Raw genomic sequence first — 13,763 nt, 5'->3', positions numbered from 1 at the left:
GTTAAGTCATATTTTTTAGAAATACAGATCCAACATATGTTGAGAATCTCTATAGTTTCATAAAAATATTATCAAGATTATTTTTATTATTGTTTATTTAAGAGTAGCTTGTAATTTTAAGTGACACTACTTTCATGTTAGAATTCTAACTCTAAAATGCCGAGAATCTGGAAATATTTCAGAAAATTTCGAATAAGAATGATGGATGAAGTGATTGAGGACATCGTATTCTGAAAGGAGAACATTCAAGAATCAAGCAGAAAAGTGATCCATTAACTGAAAGCAAACAAATTAAAAAACGTTTTGCATTTTGGGACGAGTTCAAATTTTAGAAATTGCATAAATTCTTTCAGTGCAATTATTTCTAAGTTTTAAATATTGCCGAGACTTACTGTTAACAGCATATTTTCTTATATCCTGCATATCATTTTTCATGTCATGTAAAAAAAGGTGTATCATTATCATGATTATTTTTATTTATAATTCTAATGATTTATTATTACAATAATTAGTTATTTAAACTATATGTTACTATAGTATTAATTCATATGGCCTACCATGACAATGCTTCTTACGAAATATTATTAAACTATAGCTTGACTAATGAAAGAAGAAAAGTAACAGTGAGTTTTAAATATTTATTGAAATTAATTAATGTGTTTTATTGACATGATTTAAAATAATTGATGGATATTTAATCTATTAAGTTTTAAATATAGATTTGAGTTTGTTAATTTGGGGGTTATTTGTGTTTGTTTTATATCAGTAAATTCAGTTGTAAACCCTCCGAAGTAAGGATATAAACAAAAATGGAAATAAAAGTGGCTGTTTCATGGAAAAACATAGTATCTATCGTTAATAGATACTGTATTTGTTACGGCTAACGGTGATGTTAGCCTGGTACAAGTCTAAAGTCATTGACATTCGTGAGTCCGTACCGCAAGGTTCAGTCTATTCTGGGGTTTCAATTCGTTTTCCCTTGCTTTGTACTATTAGACGTCTCGGCAACAAGTGAAGTGCTTTTTTCTTCTGCCCGTTTATATGCACTCTCTTATCTGTTTTGACCTCCGAAGCAGGTGACCTCCGAAGCTATTCATTCTCGGTCGATGATTCATTCGGTTCTAGTCCAATCCGAAAATTTGTCAGTTACAGCACTCCCATCTTTAGGACAAGACGTCTCGGCTCGTAACAATTATTCTTCTAAGAGTACAGTAGAAGATAATATTTCTTCTTAGCTTCTGGGAGATCGTCTGTGCTGTAATCTGTATCTCGCGGATCATCGGGTTCATGTTCTTCTTCGGAATAACTGCTCTCTTGCGTCAACGTTGATTCCTTGTCATCTGTTTGGTCTAGGGACTTCATGGTGAACTTCGGTGTCTTAACATCAGGCTTCATTACTATTACATGGGATCCTAGGGTGCATACTCCAAAATCGGAACTGCTCGTGGCAATACGTCTAAGTTTTCTCTGAATACCTTCTCTACTTGTTTTACAGAATCTTCAGATAAATCATTCCCGATATTAAAAGTAAACGACTCTATGTTCAGTTTTCGATAAGAATGAACCAATAAACTAATATTTCTTTCCTTCGAAGGATTAACGTTTGGCCTTATAATATTTGAATCTGTTGCATTACTGTCTGATTGTGATAATAAAGACAAGTTTACAAAGGAATATTCTTCACATGGTTTCCCTTTGGTAACAGTATATTCCGCTGGAAGTAAAACAGTTGGAGTGCTATTTAGTACTAGAATTATACATTCATTATTTCTCACCTCACAAATATCTGATAAAACATTGATACCATTCTCGCCCATTTCGTGCTTTATTTTTACTGTACCCTGTTGCGAACTTTTACGGTACGCATAGTAAAAGCATCCTCAAGTGTTTCTTAGGTAGTACGGAATTTTTCTTTGCCATGATGTAACAGGGGCATTTGAATTTGACTAATATAATTCTTTCCATTGGCACTATAAATAAGTTGTCTCTGAAGCTGATGGTTGCTTTCATTTGTTCACAAAAATCACTACCTAGTAATAAATCATGTGGAAAATTTTCCAATACTACAAACACAAATTCAATACTATTTCCTACTATTTCTAGTCTACATATACAAGTTCCTTCACATTCTATTTTTCTGTTATCGGCTACAATTAGTTTAATAGATTTCAGGACGTTTTAGTCTTAATTCTATACATATTTTTCGACTTATCGATGATTTTTCTGAGACCGTATCAATGATGGCACTAAGCGGAGATTCCTCGATTTCCAAATAAATAGTGCATAATTTTGATTTCAAAATTGCGAGACACTAAAAGATAAAGAGGGATTTAGCAGCTTGGAAACAGGGCTCTCCGTCAGAAGTCCGACCCATTAGGTTTTTTGTTCCTCGAGCTTATCCATGAGTTTTCGCATTTTTTCGAACCCATAAAATTTTGGCTATTGCCACTTCTCATATAATGACCTCGATTCCAACAGTTATGGCAAATGATATCGTGAGAACTTTCTTCTAAGACTGTCTTGGTCCACTAGGGTTCCGTTCCCTGAACACTGGGAGTTTGCTCGTGCGGTCACTCCTCGGGCGACCGGGTGGTGAGGGACGGAGCCGAACTTATCCGAACGGACCACCCTCCGAAAAATTCTTGGGGATTCCTTGACCCGTCTTGATTCAATCCCAGGTCCCCATAGCGGTAGGCTGCCACCTTGACCGCTCGGCCATCCGGCCGCATATTTAGGATTTAATTATTTCAGTCGAAGCGGTAGGCTGCCACCTTGACCGCTCGGCCATCCGGCTATGCTAAAACTTTTGTAGTAGTTTTCGCGTTCTCTCTTTGTTATCGAGTTTAAATTCTTTTGTTATTGAGTTTAAATTCGAGTTTTGTTATTACCAACGCCATAAAACAATTCCAAGAAAAGAATTTCTTGGAATTGTTTTAAACAAAAATTGCTTCATTTCCTTGAAGAGAATTTCGAAATCAGATTGATAGATAATGTATAGTACGTTTTTTATATATTAAAATGATAATAACTTTATTTTATAAATATAATTTCAGTAAAAGCTAGCTAATCCGAAAACTGCAGGACTTAATGAGTGCTGAATTGTAAAAAATGTCGGGATTATCTGGCGTTTCTGTATTTTCGTAAAATTGAAATCGTTATATGCGATCTGAAAGTTGCAGACATTACTGTACATTTTGTGCAAGTGCATGTTGCTGAATACTTCCAATGTATTTACGCATGTCTATAGCCTAATTAGTCGAGTTATTCGAGCGTTTTCGAATCCAACGTTTTTAAGTTTCGTCCTGATATAAAGAATCGTTGTTTTCAGTATACAAAAATATTCTAGAGTAAACTTACTTTACTGTCCGGTCCTTCTGGGTGGAGATTGAACGTAGGGCTGACAACCGTACCTCGGAAAACAACGGTGTTTTGAAACCAAGACAATCGAAAAACAGGAAGGGCTAATCAAATCGGCTGCAACGACAAGAAAACGGAAACATTGAATAAGACTTGGGACACGGAATGTACGAAGTTTATATGTCACTATGGGAGCATTAAAAAACACAATTGAAGAATTCAAGAAATACAACATAGATCTTGCACTATTTCAAGAAACAAGACGGATAGAAGAGGGTAGTCTCACATCTGGGCGAATTGTATGGAGGAAGCAATAAACATGAGTTTGGTACAAGGTTTACCATCAAGAATGAATACATTTCCAGCATGCTGCAGATGGAGTTCATTACTGATCGCATATCATGATTGAGGATTTAAGAGTGTTTCTTTTAGAAAACCCATTATGGGTTCTGCCAGGCCCACAATCGGCGCGGTCGGGTGTTGAGGAACTGGGCACCACGAAAAATTCTTGGGGATTTTTCGATAGATCCGTCTGGATTCGATCCCTGGTCCCCAGAGCGGTAGGCTTCCACCTTGACTGCTCAGCCTCCGGATACTAACGGATTGCGGGTAAGGGGAAAATGGTCTAACATAAGCATAGTGAAGTTTTCTTCCTAAACTTCGTCTTCTCAAGTTGATTTATCAGGTAAAACACGGCTTGAAATGTTCTAGATGTAGGTCCATTAGAAGCACACCGTCACACTCAAGACAGTTCATTATATACACTTTATTTACAAATTATATCGATTAGAACTACATGAACGTACAAAGCGTGATGCTTCGTGTTCTCGAATGACCATATGCAAGCGATTAAGTTTTTGAGAGATCTCGGTCAGTGAATTGGCTCTATCTGCACTGTTCGTCCGGTCTCAGCACTTACCCGTATCTGAGCGTAATTTTCAGAGGAGTATGCTCTCTCTCTCTCTTTTACTCTCTATCCTCAACAGACTTGCTAAGTGTCTGAAGCCTTTGTGCTACCAGTCCCGAGCTTTTTTCCCTCTATCTCGCTCACTCTCCAATCATCTGTTTACTGCCAGGTGTTTACCACCTCCGCAAGTGGTTTATGACCGGACCATTTTTGAATCAAATTAGCGAGATTGTCGCTTCCTTTGTTTCCCTTTCCGTTTACAAACATATTTTTCACAAGCATAATTAACATCCATGCGCCAACAGAAGTCAAGGCAAATGAAACTAAGGATAAATTCTAAGTACCCTAGAAGATCTTGTTGACAGAACACCGAAATTTAAATTACAATGGTAATTGGGAATGTAACACAAAAATAGGAAAGGAGACAGTTTGGAATTTACAGACGTAGCTTACATGCCGAAACCAATGATAATGGATTGGAAAAAAGGTTCCATTTGCAACATCCAAGAGCATGGTTGTTAATAAGACCATTATGTTCCCCATAAATTAATTCACAAACAAACACGAGTTTCGCCTGATTCATTTACAAGGAATCAGCTGGATCATGTATAGTACTTGTAGACTACAGATGGCATTCATCCATACTAGATGTTAAATCATATCGAGGTGAAAATAACAGATCAGATCACTTCCTGGTAGTAGCAAAAATGAGACAAGTAAAAGAAACCAAATAACTCCTCATAACCTAAAATATGTGCAAAAGGAAGAAGGAAAAAAGACGGGCATACAAACAGATACTGAAAGCTAGACTACAAGCTACATTAACAAAAGATATTCCTAAAAATGTTAACGACCAATGACGGATGTTGAGAGATTGTATCACATTGGCAGAGAAGGAAACATTGGGCATACAACGAAAAAACTTCAAAAAGAATGGTACAATGACGGATTTAGAGAAAAAGTAAAGGAGAAAACAAAAATGAAGCTCGACAATAACTAACAGATGAAAGGTATGAACTGTACAAAAATAGCTGTAAAAAAATTTAAAAATATATTCGCAAGGCCTAGAGACAATACATAGAAGAACAAATCCAAAGTATAGAAACTAGCTATAGAGAAAACAATATTAGAGAGTTATTCAAAAGAACTGCCATCTTTAAACAAGGATACAAGCCTAAATGCATATTTGTACGGGATGAAAACAACAAGATGATAACAGAAGAGGACAAGATCCTGAACAGATGGCGGGAATACTTCAAAGATCTGTTGAGTGTCATAAAAGAAAGCGAAGACACACAAAGTGCACAAGAGATAGATAACGCCAGTAGAACCATCGGTCGACAAAATAGAGCTTAGTATATCCCGGTAGAAAAACTACAAGAATGTAGGATGGTGATGTCGAGCGGTTAAGGCCCTAAGAGACTCAAATAACCATTGAATGAATGTCTATAATCAGTATTAAGATAAGACAACGTGTGACTACATTGTGTTAAAATTGATTGAAAATTCTACATAAACATTAATGAACACATTATTGCACAAAATTAACATATACAATGATTTGTGAGCTTATAATAAGTTATTTATTTTTCATACTTACTATATCTCTTAATTAATCATAATAAATAATCTTCATTTTATTTCATTTTCTATATTTTTGTATATGCCCTGGATCTTTAGAGTACCAGGTGTCCAAACAAATGCCGAATTGCAAAATACTAGCATGCCGGATGATTCTGGATTACCTGCTACTTTTCAGAAAGTGCATTGGACATTCAGGATTATAGAGTGCCGGATTAACGAGACCCTGACGTGTTTTTCCCATAGACTTAACATTATACCTTTGCACCTTCGCCACACCAGAATCATAGAACCTTTCTCAAATCTCTCTCCAGCGGAATCATTTAAAGGATAAAAACTTTAATTTGATACCTGAACCTACTTTTAGCCCCAGTCGTTTACTCAAACTAAGTCAGACAAACTGAAATCCTCTCTTAATTAATATATAGACATTAAACTTAAATTTCAAAAATATGAAAAATAATGACTTGTTGATGATTTTCCAGCTGTGTTATTACAATTTTAATATTTTTAAGTTTAGTGTATTATAATTACAATTACAAACCTTGTCATACATTGAATAATTTTAAGAATTTTACCATCACCTTATAGTTTTCCGCGCTACAATGTTCTATTTCTTAATAATAATACAATATTTAAATATTATAAGCCTACTGTATATGTCTGATTAAATTATGATTACATTAGTCAAATATATACTTAAGAATATAATAAATTTTAATATTTGATAAAAATCTACTCATTTACTAAAAAATATACAATCATCATATAAGGAAAAAAGTGTACTTTAGATACTAATTTAGTCTTTCAATATAATATCGATAATTTAATTTTTGCATTAGTTATTGTAGTATACGTCCGGAGAAAGTTATATGGAAAAAATAATCTTCATTCTATTTCATTTTCTATATATATGTAGTCATTTTTGTGTGCATATTGTAATCATTTATATTATTGTATGTAAGCATTAATATATAACTTTAAATGTTGAATTTTAACAAATAATTGTATAATGTGTATTATTCATTAAAAGTAGACAAGCTGTAAAATTGATTAGTATCGAACTACTATGGAAATTTAAAGAAAGTCTTTCGGTCCTCCTAGAATGGAAAGATGATCGCTCTATCTTTTTCTATTTCAAAAGAAAAAAAGGAAGCCATTGTTACAAAAACGAATGAGATTCTATTCTGCTTATGTTTTATGCTTTCTGATATACACAATGCATTAAAAGTGTTTTAATTCACAAAACTAAACATGTAACCTGATTTTTTTAAATGGTTTGAAAGATTCACATTAATTTAATGAATACAGGAAAATTAAACTCGCTTAATTTGAAAATTTAAGTGAATACAAACAATAAAATAAATTGATTGCTGATATTCAGCTAAAGTATTTATTTCAATTTCCTTTTTTTTATAGTTTCATATTAAATTAGGAAATGAATGAACAAACAAACTATCCAGAACAATAACAAAATATCCTTGGCTATCAGGTAATAGTTATTTTTATTTAGATAGAATATATATACCAGGCTTCACGACTTATAAACTACTATTTTCTTTGTATTAATAGTCTAATTGTATTTAAAAGTACGATCAATATGTTTACATTTCTCTTCTGAATTGACCTTAGACTGCAATCTCACTCTGTTGGCATTGGTTACACATCATTCAAAATTAAATGTAGAATTGATGTTATAATGAATGGTGCCAGGCAAAAACCTTTCAGGCTTCTAACTAACAGAGCTGGATATATTCCAGTTTTTTACAAATGTCGGACGAAGGCCAGGAAACTATTCGTGTCTTGTTCTTGAGATGGCTATATGCTCTATTTTGTTTTGAGATGGCTACATTATATGTTTCGGATATCTACTCACGCATTAACTTCAAATTTATGAGTTTTATTGATAAATTTTTAATTAAAAACGTTGTAAAAACATGCCCTTCGATATATTCGGCTAACTTAAATCATTATTTTTCAGTTAAATTACTTATAATGAAATAATATTAAAAATAATAATCATAAATTGAGCTTTCGTGGATTAAAACGTAAAATATTTAGATTAATTTCACCCCAAAAAATTATTTAATTCGGATAAAATTAAATATTATCTGAAGCTTTCTTTATAACACGCACACAAATAAGTTTTATGTCAAATATACATTTAAAAAAAATACTAAAAATTAAGTCAATAGATAATAATTTTAACTCTATACAACAGCAATATTAATTGAAAATATAATTAAAATAATTTATTATGTGTCTTTAGCTGAAGGAAATAATTCAAAGTTATAAGTTACAATTTTAATTTAAGGTAAAATACAGACAACATCCTATCATCACTGTGCCTATTATTAAAACGTTTTGGAAAGCGCCATGGTGTTCGTAAAAGTTCATCAACCTCAAGAGTGTGATACGAATACAGTTATTTTTATCAAATCTGACTAATTGTAAATTCTTTAATCATCGTAATTAGTTTAAAATGCATCAACCTGATTTAACAACATGACATAAGTGATAGTTATTAATTCATTTTTTACATACCACTTCTTAGAAAACTATTCTAGTCTGTAATGGAATGTATATTGAAAATAAAATTAGTATTTCATAATAAAGAAATATATATATACTGTACAGTACATAAAAAAATTACTTTAAGTATGTAAAAGTACTGGGATTTAAAAATTTGTCTTGGCTTTCACTTATAAATCTCAAAATGTAAGTTTAATATATTAAAGTACATACAAAATATAAAGAATTATAATGAATATTTTTCTTGTTTTTAGTTTTTAAATAAAATTATATTTAAATTAATGACAATATTTAAATATTTTACAATTAATTAAAATTATTTGTTTATATAATAACAGTTTAACAAGGAATATATTTATAAATGTATATAAGTTATGTCTGTTTTCTATACACTTCTAAACCCGTCTGTACCAAATTTTTCACAGTTACTCTCTAGAATCCTACAAAAATAGTAGGCTATTATAAAATCTGCCCTCCCCTTCAATTTTATCCCCTTGATACTTCATGATAAACATAATAATAGGCTAAAATAACCAAACTTTTAATGTGGTTATCATTTTGTTTGTCCTTGTTACTGTTCGTCCTGGCAATGCCGAGCATTTTTGCTAGTTTATATATAAATATAGGCTACGTTTGTTGCCTGCTAATGCATATTTGGTCTTCTAACATTATCAAATAAAAACAAAATTTAATTTTCTAACGTTTAGTTCATTGTTTAGTCTGTATCAATAAGGCCGATTTGCACTGATGTAATATATAGAAAGGTTGATGCAACAGTGAAACTTCCCAACTCAGCTGATTTAAGTTCATCGCATAATCAAAGAATTATATCAATAAAAACAAATTTCAGTTTTACAATTGATCGATAAGCTGTGATAATTTGAAAAACAGATTAGTCATCTAAAAAATCCTAAATAATAATATAAAAATGGAAATTCAACCTTATCTGATATTAATATGCAATAGACATACGTCAATTTAAGATATTATCCACTTTATAATTATCTTACAAAGTTATTTATCAAAATAACTCTAGATTACACTACTAAAATGTAAGGATATTTACAGGACAAACGTCTTAGATATTTAACAATTCCTTTTTTGTATAGACTAAATATAGACTAATATGGTTTTAATGTTATAGCTTATCTCTAACAATAATAAACCTTTATAAGGTTTATCTATGCAAAGGCTTTTATTTGAAAAATTAATAAACATTCTTATTTGAAATCTACACAATTGATAATACTTAATCGCAACTGATAATATTTAATTAGATAAATTAACTGACTCAACCTATCCGAAGCAAAATAAATAGCTGATTTACTTATCGAACTACAAAAATAATCGACTTAATGACGTAAATATATTAACATTTGCGATTACTTGTAATTAACTTTCAAATTCTGACAAGTTTTCGTTAATTTATATAACTTTCAGCTCTATATAATTAAATCCTAAGAAAGAGGTTCACACACGAAATTGCTCAAGCTGAGTTTCGACCTATTTGATCGAACACATTTAAAACAACGTTCAAAACCCACATTTAGATCAGAGAAATGAGATTAGCCGCCACAATTCCAGATTTACAACCTTATTCACTCTCTTTTAACTTTACTTTCATTTTCATAATTTTATTAATAGTAATACTATTTTTGTTTACATATTTTAGTAACTATCGATTTTATAAATTATTATCTCTAGTTCCTGGACCAAAATCACATCCAATACTAGGAAATATCGGAAGTGTGACGTATCACAACACGGACTGTCCTCACGTTTGTAAGTATTGTTTTAAATTTTTTTTAATTAACCAGCCCAAATTTTATTCACTGGACCATTGTCTAACCTTATAAAATTTCTTAACATAATCTTAGCATTTGTAGTAGGATGATATTTGTTAGAATCATATCCCCCCTCCTGTTAAAACAGTGATTCCCAAAGTCTGTTAGTGGGTTCGCGCCTCGCCAACGTGGAGTTTTCCGGGTTTACTTCACGTTTCTAACACCTAAATAGGGACCAGTTTCCTTCCGGTAGTTATCCCCCTTGGCAGATTGCCAACGAGTAACTTTGCTGTAAAAAAACAGTCATAAAATAGTTTTTTTTAAATATAACGTACAAAGCAAAAAATAACTACTTTTTTTAACATAAAATTTAGAAGAAATTATAAAACAGAGTTAATATTAATAACTTATAAGTGGATTTTAACACATTGATTCCCGAACTTTTTTGAGCCACCTTGGCTCAACTTGGGGCGATAGCGCCCACTTCGTGAACCACTGTTTCCCCAAAGTGGTGGGATTTAGATCAGTGTTTAATGATTTTATCCGCTTGGCAACTAGTGGGCTAAAAAAAAACTATCCTAGAGTTTGTTCTAAATATTCTACTTGAATTGCTTAATGAAGAGATACAATAGTTTGTACTGTACATTCGAAAACGTTTGTTAATTAAACTGTTAATTTACATTTATAAACTGAGTTTCTCAAATTATCGTGGTGTAGGCCTGAACTGAAAAATCTATTTCTTTAATATTTAATCATTTAATATTTAAAAATGATTAACATTTTCTTTATATTTTAGTACTTTTTCAACTTCTAACCGGATTTACTAAAGTTTTCGAAAAAGAAAGAGTATTCAGATTTTGGGTATGTTTCCGTCCGATTGTAGCGCTCTACAAACCAGAAATGGTTGAAGTAAGTACAGTAAGCTTATAACTTAAATTCTCAGGTTAAAATATTCATAAATTTCATCGAAATAACACTAATTGTCAGGCACTTCTCAGCGGAGTTAGAACTATGGATAAAGCCTACGAATATAGATTTCTTCAACCTTGGCTCGGTACAGGACTTTTAACGAGGCGAGTAATAATAAGTTTTATAGCTATTTACTTATTTCATCACGTTAACAAAGTAAATAAGTTATTGACATTACTCTGACAGTACCGGGAATAAATGGAGAAAGAGAAGGAAATTGTTAACTCCGAGCTTTCATTTCCGCATTCTGGAAGACTTCTTGTTCATTTTTGATAAACAATCGAAAATTTTGATCGATGTCATGAAAAAATCCGATCGAAAAGTTGTAGATATTGTTCCTTTAGTAACTATGTGCACATTGGATATTATATGTGGTTTGTTTTGAATTTCTCTCTTTTCTGATTTACTAAATATTCTAAATTAAACTTTCTTACTTACACCCTTTTCAGAGACTATTCTGGGTGTAAGTATAAATGCCCAGTATGATACAGAATCTGAATACGTTCGATCTGTTCATAAGTGCGTATCGTTATTTTCTTAAGTTTAGCATAATTAATTAAAACTAACTCTATTCAATGATGATTATTTTACTTTCCAGCATAGGTGAGATGTTTCTAGCTCGTGTAATGAGACCTTGGTTGTGGTCGGATTTTATCTTCTACAGATCCAATTTCGGAAAGGAATTTAAAAAAAGCTTGGATATTCTTCACGAATTTTCTATGCAGGTAAATTTACTTTAAATCAATGCTATAGCACCATATATATATATACTGTATTAAGCGCATAAAACACAATGTTTTAGGTGATTCGAACTAAAAAACAACGATTGTTACTTGAAGTAAATGATTTTGATTCCATGGAACCAAAACGTCAAGCTTTTTTGGATCTTCTCTTAAATCATCACTTTCAGGATTCAAATTTTAGTGAGGAAGATATCAGAGAAGAAGTGGATACGTTTGTTTTCGAGGTAAATTTCAAAAAATTGTTGATATAGTTAGTGAGATTTGCATTTTAATTATCTAATTTCGTAGGGGCACGATACGACTGCCATGTGTCTGAGCTGGACTCTTTATCTAATTGGTTTGCATCAAGAAGTACAGTTAAAACTCCAAGAAGAGCAACAGATTATTTTCGGTGATGATATCAATCGTCAAGTTACAATAGATGATTTAAAGGAGATGAAATATCTCGAATGCGTTATAAAGGTACTACAAAATAGATTAGAACTGCAATTCAACTTTTATACATAAAAAACATTATAATATTTTGTTTAAATTTCAGGAATCTCAAAGATTATATCCATCTGTTCCATTTCTGGGACGAGAAATTAATGAAGATACTAACATTGGTATATTAAGTAGAAATACTATACTTATTTCAGTATACATGAAGTGTTACTAAAGTATTTATTTTCTAAATATATTTAATTAATAAGACAAACATATTTTAATATATTAACATGCTTGTATCGCTTGAGTTACTGTTAACTGTGATGTTTTCCTCCTTAATTTTTTTTCCTTGCTGTTACGATAGTAGTCATCAAAACACTGTGCATGTGTTTGCATGTGCGGGCTTATGTGTTTTGTATTCATTCTGCCAAAATAAATTTAGAAAATATAAATAGTGCCGAAAACTTAATAAGTTTGGCCTTGAAAGAGAACTTGGCCACTAAGGAGAAACCAAACAAGTTTTGAATTGATAAGAAACATTGTTTTCTGACATGTTGCAACGTTGCATATCCCATGTTCGCGCCAGGAATGACGTTTTGGAGTCAGTTACTGCATATTTCCTATTCATAGATAGAAGTACTAGAACTGATGGCGTGAGTAGCCTCATGTCCGATCACCGTTATTCCAGGGATTTCTCCTAATTACTCATTTGAAATGGAGTCGAGTAGACTTCAGAGACAGTCAGAGACGAGCGCTGAACAAAAATCCGACAACCGTGTTGCATTGAACGACAGTTAGACGCCGTACCAAACTGAGTCACAAGGTTTCTGTATTATGTTTAACGTTCCAAACACGAGACCAAGCTGTAACTTGTTTATCAGTTTTTCTAGATGCAGCCCTGCTTAATCCAAAATATATTCAGTTACTTTACAACTGACAGATTAACGCCCGTTTCTTTATCGCTTTGTTTGTCTAAGTAACAGATGTTCAATTGTTAAGCAAAGCTATAAACAACATCTGACAAAATTTTTAATAATTCCAGATAAATATTTACTTCCAAAAGGTACGACGTGCTTTGTTTTCTCATACATGTTGCATCGTGATCCTGAGATTTTTCCTGATCCTGAGATTTTTCAACCGGAACGATTTTTACCCGAAAACTGTTTGAACAGACATCCTTACGCCTATGTTCCTTTCTCGGCCGGTCCAAGAAACTGTATTGGTTGGTAGACTCTATTATTCTTTACATTTAATCCGGCGAATAATTAATTTTCATTTACTATTAAAGGTCAGAAATTCGCCATGATGGAACTAAAGACCGTAATATCAACTGTATTGAGGAACTTTCATTTGAAATCATTAAAAGAGCGTGATCAAATCCTTCTCATCGCGGAAATGGTTTTGAGACCTAAAAATGGCTTATTCATAACAATAAAAGAACGAGAAAATAAAACAATTTATTAA

At 32.1% G+C, this 13,763-nt stretch overlaps 1 protein-coding gene across 1 annotated transcript; it reads left to right on the top strand.

The window, feature by feature from the left end:
• The first annotated feature begins 5,120 nt into the window (after nt 1-5,120).
• Nucleotides 5,121-13,763, top strand: LOC111622202 (cytochrome P450 4V2-like). Its single transcript, XM_023364556.1, has 13 exons — nt 5,121-5,225; nt 9,696-9,765; nt 10,082-10,159; nt 10,958-11,070; nt 11,149-11,234; nt 11,317-11,504; nt 11,580-11,649; nt 11,729-11,855; nt 11,933-12,097; nt 12,162-12,335; nt 12,412-12,478; nt 13,342-13,521; nt 13,588-13,763. Exons 1-13 carry the CDS (start codon nt 5,121-5,123, stop codon nt 13,761-13,763), a joined length of 1,599 nt encoding a protein of 532 aa, XP_023220324.1.

This window comes from Centruroides sculpturatus, unplaced genomic scaffold (assembly GCF_000671375.1).
Source record: "Centruroides sculpturatus isolate CEXI.00-Female unplaced genomic scaffold, Cexi_2.0 scaffold311, whole genome shotgun sequence".
Taxonomy (NCBI): domain Eukaryota; kingdom Metazoa; phylum Arthropoda; class Arachnida; order Scorpiones; family Buthidae; genus Centruroides; species Centruroides sculpturatus.
The sequence above is the reverse complement of the archived record's forward strand: the minus strand, read 5'-3'. Positions and strand labels throughout refer to the sequence as shown.

Coding starts and splice junctions, on each gene's coding strand:
- LOC111622202 (XM_023364556.1), top strand. CDS start 5,121: ATGACGGATGTTGAGAGATTGTATCACATTGGCAGAGAAGGAAACATT. Junction 11,856..11,932: donor TTCACGAATTTTCTATGCAG/GTAAATTTACTT, acceptor ACAATGTTTTAG/GTGATTCGAACTAAAAAACA. Junction 12,098..12,161: donor TGGATACGTTTGTTTTCGAG/GTAAATTTCAAA, acceptor CTAATTTCGTAG/GGGCACGATACGACTGCCAT.